Source organism: Corvus hawaiiensis, chromosome 3, assembly GCF_020740725.1.
Source record: "Corvus hawaiiensis isolate bCorHaw1 chromosome 3, bCorHaw1.pri.cur, whole genome shotgun sequence".
NCBI lineage: Eukaryota > Metazoa > Chordata > Aves > Passeriformes > Corvidae > Corvus > Corvus hawaiiensis.
The window spans coordinates 7,244,788-7,254,728 of record NC_063215.1 but is presented as its reverse complement, the minus strand read 5'-3'; the positions used below and the strand labels follow the sequence as shown (position 1 = coordinate 7,254,728).

Genomic DNA, 9,941 nt, shown 5'->3' with positions numbered 1-9,941 from the left:
TTTCCTCTGATTCCTGTTGATTTTTTACCAGTTTGTGATCTGTGAGCCAGAGGTTTTTTGTGTAATTTGCTGCCTGTACAAAACCAAGGGTATTTCCCTTGGTTTTGTACAGACAGCAAATTACATACATACTTTGCTCCAAGGCAATGATAAGTCCAAGGTGAAAGCTGATCTGTCCGAGTTATGTTGGAACCAGGGAAGCCAATAAGGTTTTTTCATTGACTTCTCCAGATCAAACTTAGGCACAGTCTATGCTGAATGCTCCTGAAGGAAAGGTCTGTCCTACTGATCACTGTAAATAGGTGGGAGCACAAACGTAGCAACCTGGGCTGTAGCTATGCTGGAGTCTGGAGCCTGCAGGATGCACTGTCATTCCTGGGCAGCTCTAATCAGGTTTGCCAAGGTAGCAGGATGGAGAAGATGCTGTAGCACTGACAGACAGTCTGCCTTGGGTCTGGGGTTATTTTTTCAGTTCTCAGCCCATGCCACTGTGTCTTCACCAAGGCTCTTACCAACTTCTGAAACACTGTTGGGTCTCTTAGAACACATCATCTCGGTTGTGTTCATGCCATCAAACTCCAAAGCAGGATTCCTTCCTGCCTATTGGGAATGGCCAAAGTTCCTGCCAACTCCCAAGCCATGCTCAGAAATGTTCTGGATATCAGGTGGCCTGGGTCAAAAGTGAACCAAGGACTAGTCCAAAACGTGAGTGTCAGTGCCTGTGCCCAGACCCTTACGTGGTTCAGCCTATTAATATAAAGGTGGATTTTATGAAAAGGCTTTATGACAATGCTTGGAAACAATCCTTTTTGTGGGAAAGGTCTCTGGCAACAAAAATGGCTTTTCCAGTGTAAGTTATAACAGTAGTTTCCGTAAGGATGGGCTGTGATTGTGTGTAGAGGATATGTGCCCATGAGGGACAGAAGAACCTGGGAGAGTGCTAAAGGACTCTTTTTGTCCTTCATGCTACTGCCTTTGCATGCCCTCAAAGTGGAGTACAGAGGTTTGGGATAAATGCCTGTGGAAGCATTTTAACAATGAATGTTTATATGATTCCCATTTTTTCTCAAATAGCATCATGGTATGTTACTCCCACAGGACAGGCAGAGAACTTCTAGACAAGTTAATCTGAAAAAGAATTGGCTGCTGTGGAAATTAAGGACAGTGTAAATTATCTGTGAGTTGGTAGTAAAACAGGAAAAACAAAAGGGAAGAACATAGTGGAGATCCAGATTAAAGGAGTCTGTAACCTGAAGTGACTCATGCCTACATAACAGCAGGATTGAGACAATTCTCCCTTGATTATCATAGGTGAGATAATAGGAAAAACATACTGTTGCTCACATTGAACCAGATGGGATGTCTCTGCTCTTCAAAGCCAAGACCAGCCAGGTCAGATAGATATCTTCAAGTGTCAAATTCAGCCTGTCACCTAAGAAGCACTTCCAGAGAGCTATTGAATATACTGATGGAAAGATAGTGGTGGAATATAGTAAAGCCAGTACATACCATCATGCAATTAATGGAAAAATCTACCCAGAAAAACTGTTAGAAGATTACTTTTGTGCCAGATCAAGTGGAGAATAATTTCACATTACAGATATCAGAAGACAGTGCAGGTCCTGCACGTCTCAGTGAACTTCAGGGTCCCAGCTGGTGCTACATGCCAACATAGCAACAAATCTCAGGGAACAAATCCAAGCAGGCAGGACAGATGAAACACAGTGAAAAGGAAGGACCCAATTCAAAGCTGAGGAACTCTGATCCTTGAAATCCTTGTCTGTTTAAACCCTTATGTGACTTGCAGTGTAGTACAAAGATCAAGCTGGCTCCAAATTTCCTGTCATTCTAGTGCAGTGATTAACCCAAGAACATCCTGTGCACAAGGCACCAACTAAACCCAAGTGGATATGCCAATCCCAGAAAAATCACCAGACTGCACAGTATCCTCTAACATGGAACATGGAATCATTATAATAAAGAGAATGCCAACTGAGAGAGGTTTCAACATCAATTACTTGGTGCAACATGAGGAGAAAGTTTTCAGCTTTGTTGTGAATCACTTTGTAGTCTCCAAATATTTTATTTTTGGCATTTTTGTGTATTGGAGGATTTTGCAATGCTTTGTTCAGTGTTTCCCAATGTTTCAGTGGGATAAGTGCATCACTTGGGGCTTTTGCTCTACACAGAATTTGGTTGAAGCACTACCCCCACTCCAAACCTGTCCCAGTAAGGAGCAAAGTCCTCCAGGTTTTATGTTCGTTTTGTAAACTGAAGTGATTGAGTGACACAAAATGTGAAAACTTCAAAGGCTTTTCAGTTTGAATATTCTGCACAGCTGTTGTTTAGCATTGAATATGGAGAGAGAGGAGGATTTTACTTGTGAGATACTTGGTGTTGTATTGCAAAACTGCATTATGTGAAGTCTGCCTTCAAATTGATGAAAGCAAACAGTGCTTACTTCCATGAGTAACCCCATCTGTTTCCATAAGACACTCTTAGGGGAAAGATTTGAAAACAAAAGAGAACAAAGAGCTGTACTCTGCTGGGAAGCTTTGCTATTTTATATTGAAGCTCTGACCACCCAGTTTACATATATTTCTGTAGGTATAAATGCACATATACTTTGTTATTAGTTTACATTCATTTAGAAGGAACTTGGCCAAGTGGAAAGAGCTCTGGCTGGACTTAAAAAGTATTTAGTATTTTCTTATCTCTGTCAATTTCCCCTGGCTGACATTGAAAAATTAGTGACCTCAAACATATGGCTGCTCTTCATCCATAAAGTGGCAGAATGCAACAGCAGCCTTTTGGAGAGTGCTTTGTGACCTTATGGAAAAAACAGAAGTGAGTAATGTTACTAGGGTTAGAAAAAAAGACTAGTCTAAGAAAATTTGTACTAATAAATCTGCTTGTGACTGTGTAAACAAACAGGACTTCAGTCCTACATCTAGCTGAGAATAGTTCTCTAGCTGAGAGCTATTCCTGGTCCAGCTCTTCTACTGACCAGCTTTTAGCTGTTGATGGTTTAATCAGCAAGGAAGAGGTTAATGATGCAGAGTCAGTAAAAAATAGAAAAGCATTACCAAAACTCAGCCCTGGAAGGAAGATCAGCACATACAGCATTAAACTGGGAATCATCCTAACTGGGTCCATTCCTGATTACCATTTATGAACTGGGTAATGTTGGGGTCATAAAATTGAATGACAAATGCTTCCCTTCTCACTGCCTCAGTTTCCCCAGTTGCAGTTGTACTTAACTGCACTTTGGGAGTTTCCATGCACGTTTCAGATATTACAGTTTTATGTGCAGCAGGAGGAGAAGATCTGCAAGAGAGGAGCATGGAGGAGAGAAAAATGCACTTAAGTATCGTAGTCAAAAAGGAGGACTGAGCTACAGTTGTTAAGCATCTTAGGCTCAGTGAGACTTCTCCACAGGTAATCTGTGGAGGGAAAGAGAGCAAATATTGCTCAAAGCTAGGATGTAATGCTGGACTATATCAGTACTGGCCAGTTCCCACTTCTGGGTGGCTTCGGGGAGAAGGGATCCAAGAGAATGTGTGTCATTATATGTGCTATTACCTATCCCCAGAGACATATTTGAAGGCATGGATGGATTTCAAGGGCTGTTACTCCTAAAAGTAAAGCTCCATTTTGATGTCACCTTGATTCATGTTTACCCCTTGAGACTGTCCATGACAGACCATCCTTTGTCTGTGCTGCGTTGGGACAGGTGGCCTCTTTGCCTTCCAAACACACAGCCGATGTTCCCACATGCCCCAGGGAATAAGGGCATTATGGAGATGGGCTTTAACTGAATTGTCTGTTTCTCAAACGCAAATTTTTCTTTCTTTTTCTTTTTGGCAAGAGTTGCTTTCTTCTTTCCTTTTGGAAGGCATCTATACAGGCTTGCTTAAAATCAATGCCCTCAGAGGACAGGACACTGATGTAAACTTCCTCCCCTTTGGTTTGACTTTATTCACAGTAACCTAAAAGCTCAAGCACGCTGCCCATGTTTAGCCTTAAACCCTTTGTCACCAGAAGTTTTTTTTCTTCCCCGTATACTGAGTCAGCCAAACCTAATTACCCTTTAATCAGTAAAATCAACACCTGCTAACAGGGTGGGCTCTTTTCAGCAAATAGTTCTTCCCTTTTCCAGAGGCTGATAAATTTCCAGGGGTCCTATTGTTTCTTTGTCCTGCTGATAAGGAGCTTTGACTGATAATCTGGTAATGGGTATGGTTATCTCATGCCTGTAAGGCAACAGAGGTGAATCTTCCTCTTGGCAAGGGCAGCAGAACTAGGTGAGACAAGAATTATACATAGATGCCAGGAGTCAAATCTCCTGGTATCTTCTCTTTAAAACTTAGGTCAAGCCTGGAAAAGTATGGGTCAGATAGTTCTGGCAGGTGGGATTAAAGTATCAAGTGAAATAAAGAGCAAGGCAGTCTGTAGAAGCTCCTGGTTTTTTGATCTTGCTTAAGTAGCCCTCTGCAAAAAAGTAAGGTGGCAGAATTGTCTGCAGAGAGAAGGGACTGGGGCTGGATTGTACAGAGCCTGTTGGACCTCAGGCTGTGTCTGTGCTGTCAGGTCAACCCAGAGTCACCACTCTCCTTGAGGAGACTCATCTGCAGCTTCACTGGAGACCGTCAGTGTGTGAAGAGCTGTTGTGGGAAGGAGGTGCTTAGGTGCTGATCAGGCCAGGACAGACTCTTGTTCCCATGGTCATTGACAGGACTTGAGCTCAAACTCCAGATTTACCACGCTGCTCTCATCCTCTGTGTGGCTGATTGGAACTTAGCAAGTAGCTGTATGGGCAGAAGGCAAACAGGTCCACAGGACTTACAGCTCCCCTTGGCGTCTGCTTCTAGCACACAGACCATCCCAGGACAGACTTCTGGTGGAAAAAATTGCTCATGGCAGCATTCTTGAAAGTGTCATTCACATATAATTAGGCAGCAAGTCTAATATTCATCTGAGAACAGCTGAAACTTTGCTAGAAATTTCAGAATAAAAAACACTTTACAAGTTCACTCAACTCAGAAAAAACCCCAGAGCCCTTTGGACTGAAGTTTCTAACACTTGTTTTTAGCTCTAAGATCAATGTTTTTGGAGAGTTTCACTTAATTCCATGAGGATGAACAGGACAGAGGAGTAAAAACCACTTGTGGTTTTCCTTGGATGTTTCCACTGAGGTTATTTTTGCTGGATAGGAGCTGCAGCTTTGTTCAGCAGCTGTGTGTGAGCCTGGCCCCATCTCCCCTTGGCAGCCCCACACAGTGCTGCTCCGGAGGTTTGGATATATGGATACACACGCTGCTAAATGTCTGGTGTTGGCTTTGCCTGTGAAATACATCCTCCTCTCTCTGCACCAACACTCGGCTTCTGCTCTAGCCTGGGTATGTGGGATATGTCCCTTATTTACATGCAAACATATGCCTGAGCTGCAGCTAAGGCTGATGACCAAAGCCCCAGACCTCCTTCCTGTGCCCAGCGACAACAGAGTCCACCCATCTGTGTCCCCAGTGCTGAGGTCTCTCAAGTTAGTATGACTCACTAGATGCTGCCAGGATAAGGATGAAAATCAGGCAGGATCAAATACTGGATGGGCTTCCAGGTGAGCTGGAGCCTTCCTTTAACTGCAGGGTAAGCAGTGCTCAGTGATTATCTAGGGCCACGCTAACTGGAGGTTAAAGTAGTTGCTATGGGAGTAGCCAGGACTCCTGGGTCTCCAGGCCAGGCTGGATGGGGCTTGGAGCAACCTGGTCTAGTGGAAGGTGTCCCTGCCCATGGCAGGGAGGTTGGAGTTAGATGATCTATAAAGTCCCTTCCAAACCAAACCGTTCCGCGATCCTATGAAAACCACAGGTTTGGATCTGCTGAGTTTGATGGATGATAGAGGGGTCTGGTGGGGTAGAGGGAGCCTGGCATGGCTTTCTGCTGTCAAAAGAAAGGAGGATTTTGGATATGGGCTGATACCAGTCCCAGTCCTGCAATGAGATCCAGGAGGGTTTGATGCCTGGGCCTCTGCAAAGTCTCCTCCACTGTAGGATCATTCTCAACAGGGGACACAGAATTGTCCAGTCTGGCAGGACACCGCTGCTCGCACTGTTTTCAGCAGCAGCTACAAATACCCATCGTACCAGAACTCCGTGTGAATTCAGGTGCTTTGTTTTGGGCTCCCTCCTTTGAAAACTCTGCTCATCCTTCTGTCTGTCTGCACCAGAGAGACAAGATCCCTGGATATCTAATCCAACAATAGCCGGGCTACTCCAACCCAGCCCCCCGGGCACCCCTTTCCCCGACTGCCCCCCAGCAGCTCGCAGTGCCACAGCTGGACAGCTACACACGAACAGTCTGCAGCAAATTTGGGCAAAGAGGTGGCTTTTAGGACCCTGGGAACTCCGCCAAGGCTCAGGTAGGTCTATCTCATTCGTCAGCCGGGATTCATTCACTCCCAGGGATGTGTGTGTGTGTGTGTGTGTGTGTGTGTGCCGAGTGCTTTTCCTTCCCCGCCGCTGGCTGTGAGCCTTCCAAGCAATGGGACTAACGCTGCTCTCCGCGCAATGAGGAGTGCTGGGCTGGGGCAGAAACCGCTTTCCTTTCCTCTGGAAGAAAACAAGCTGTGAGGACACCTAAGGATGTGCTGCCCAGATGTGTTTCCCACCTCCACTTTCCTCCTAAGACTCATGTGCTTGACAGCTTTCAGCAACTTTGCCAAGACTTCTGCAGACTTCTCAGGTAGGGAGAAGCGCTGATCCTTTCGTGTGCTGCTCATACATGGGAGTTCTGATTCCAGTGCTCAGGAGCAGCTCAGGGAAAGTGGATGTGAGCAGATCTGGGATAGTTATGTGGGGAGTAATTTTAATCTTTTAAAAATAAGCTGAAGATGAAAAGTGTCTTTCGTAAGAGGATTTTGAGTTTCTTAAAAAGCCTTTCTCAATAATTAGCAAAACTATTTCAAAAGAGTTAGTCTGACTAACTTTGGGAACAAGAAAAAGAATAGTGTTAACTTGTGTAAGTTTGTAGCAGGAACGGTATTAACTTGTGAAAGTTTTTAGCAGGTTTTGTGCTGTGTTTCTCATAGGAGTGAAAAGAGGTGGATTAGGAGACTGGGAAGGTTTAGGACATAAATTAAGGCTAACATAGCAAGATTAAATGATTTTGTAGTGGACCAGATTCCCTCCTCTTAACATACAGCTCCTGATTGTTGCAAAAGCCCCCTGAGCTGAGATAGAGATGTTGCATGCACAGAATGAATTATATCCTGAGCCTGTGTTTTCTTAAGCTGTAAGAAAAAGTGTCTCATTTCTCAATATTTTCTGAATCTAGAAATGTTAATAGCATTTGTTTTGAGCCATATACTGCAGGTAAATACCCAGCACTTTGAAGGTCTGGAGTCCCATATAAGTTTTATAACTCTATAGCTGCATCAGTAGCTTTAAAATTACGTTTCTGCCTCTGTTCTTTGTGAGTGAACATGTGGATCTATGAAAACATAACAGATCTCATTTTGCAACTTCAGTAGGGTTGATTAGTTTGCTCGGGAATGCCAGTGAGAGCCACTTTTCTTTTAAGATATTGGTTCTAATTTTGGGCCTTAGTGTGAAGAACTAGTCTGGCATACTCTTTAGGAGTGTTTTGCAAAACTCTTTTAGTGGATAAGAGCTGCCAATTATAGTTTGCTGATGAAAAAGTGTCATTGCAAGGGTAGAACCTCACTGGACTTGGGTTTCAACACATCCCAGCACTGCTGCTCACTGCCTGGGAGTGCATGTGTCCGTATGCTGTGAGAAATTTGTTAGAAAGGAGGAGCTTGTGGTGGAGGTGGGGGAAGAATATATACAGTAGCTTGAAACCTTAATGTGAATTGAAGGGGGCTGGCTTGCCTGTGACTCAGTCTCATTTGGGGGCAGATCAGTCCTGGGGGCTCCCATTCAAGGCAGATCTGCCTCTGAATGGAAAGGGCTGAGGCATTTCCCTGTTTCTAGTGTGCTTTTATCCTTTTCTTGGCACCGAGCTTTCTCTGTGCTCCTGCTTGCAAGCACATTGATGCAGAAGGGGTGTATGGAGTGGGCACAACAGGAGCAAAAGCTGCAATGGGGAAAGGAATTGTCCTTCTAAAATGTAGATAAAGTTTTCCCAGCCAGGCCAAATTGCCAAGCGTTAAAATGTGTACAGGCGTCCCAGGGCAAAGGTGCTTTACATTGTGTTTGTACAACATAGCTGGAGCAGTGCAAGGAAATTCGATAGGCTTCAGTGGTGCTGGCAGGGGGAGCAGATGCTGTTCCTTTAAAAAATGGATAAGAAGGTTGCTGATAACAAAATAATCTTTTCTGCAACATCCAACTGTACTGTCATGCTTTGGGAGAAGAGGGGTGGCTTAAATCTCTGTGTCTATGTGTGTAGCAAGGTTGTACTCTGAAGCAGGGTCTGTAATCCCAACAGCACAAACTCCCATGAGTTTCCATAACTGCTGAAACCTTCTGCCAAGTCCAACCTGAGTTTTCTGATAGCAGGCTTGGCGAATGTCCCCAGTCTTGTTGAACTGACTGTACCTTGCAGGACAGGAAACATGATTTGCTGCAGGAAAGGGCTGGACCCAGTATGTAGCAGCTCAAATATAGTTTTGTAAGTTCAAGAGCTGAGTAGCCACAAGAGGAAAGGGGGCAGGAAAAAGTACAGCATTTCCCAAATCACACCTTATGCTTTCCCAGCACATTTTGCAGAGACCCCGTTTGCCTCCCTCCAGTGCCATCAGGGTGTGCACCATGTGCCTCTCTGAAGGAGCAGTGGCCCAGGTAACTCTTCCTACCTGATGGAGCATCTCGTTTGTCCCTGTTACCCCTATAAGTGAATTGTCAGCTGGCATAAGGAATGGAAGGCAGCCTTCTAACATTATTTGACTATAATTATTTCTGGCTTCTTATACACTTTTCTATACTTCAGAGTTTTCTAAGTTCTTCTCTGGCATGACTGGAATTGAGCAGGTAAACATCTTTGGGGAAGCCTAATAGCTTTACTGTATGCCATCCCACCTAGAGGTGGTGCATCCAAAACATAAATTTTCTGCACCCCAGGAAGATGAGTGGATTGGTATTGGGTATTACTGCTGAGGAATGTAAGGCTGGCTGTAATCCCACAGAGGTTTCTGCAGCAGTTGGTGCTGCAGGGAGATGACATAGGTCTTTGGGATGTAAAGGCTCTTCCAGCTTGCAAATGAACAGCAGTACTGTCCAGAGAGAGCAGCTGATGCTCTCTGGGGAAGAATGGGGGTTTAAAACTCAGTCCTGTAGACTTTGTTTAGCAGCAAAACCTCTCTGGCTTCTCCACTTGGTTCAACTCAGCATTACCAGGGAGGTGCTGCTGTTTGTAATAAGTCGCGGCCTTATGGTGGTGGGCCAGAGTGTGTGGATCCAGCCCTGGAAGGAAAGCTCAGGGACAGCCAGTCTTGAGCTTTAACCAGATCATAAGCCAGCAGCACTGACTGACTCTCATGTGGCAGCTCTGCAGTAGGGCTGGATGAAAGACTTACCAAGAACTTCACACCCAACCACATCCCAGTACTGTCCCACTGTCTGGCTCTTCAAGATATGTGTCTCTCGGCTGCAGGAAGATTTCATTTTTATGTAGGTCATGGCAAGGCACACCCTGAGAAGGTGCCCAGAGATGTGGTGGACTGAGTCTGTCACAAGGGACCACAAGCAGGGCTGGTGGGAATTTCTAACCCCTGAGCACATGGTCTCACACTGGGGCTCCATCCCTCCTGTTTGTACAGCTCAAACGCCACAGTGTGAACATGAGCAGTGCGTATCCTGCTGGGGACTGGTGCAATCTGAGATGTAAGAATTCAAATTCCTTTTAAGTGAAGTATTTGAACTATGTGAAGAGTTTTGAAGTTGTTTTCTTTAATAGTTCTTTAACCATTGATGTTTGCAGCA

General features: G+C 44.8%; 1 protein-coding gene across 3 annotated transcripts in view; it reads left to right on the top strand.

Moving 5' to 3' along the window:
* The first annotated feature begins 6,343 nt into the window (after positions 1 to 6,343).
* Positions 6,344 to 9,941, top strand: part of EVA1A (eva-1 homolog A, regulator of programmed cell death) — a 206,796-nt gene continuing 203,198 nt past the window's right edge. Inside the window, exon 1 of one of the 3 annotated variants that reach the window (XM_048299171.1) lies at positions 6,344 to 6,418. Coding sequence is in view for 2 of the 3 variants with exons in the window: in XM_048299168.1 (XP_048155125.1) it covers positions 6,642 to 6,741 (100 nt within the window). In the remaining variant the exon portion in view is untranslated. Of the gene's footprint in view, positions 6,419 to 6,531; positions 6,742 to 9,941 lie in introns of those variants that run through there. The other 2 variants (XM_048299168.1, XM_048299170.1) reach the window with 2 other exon arrangements.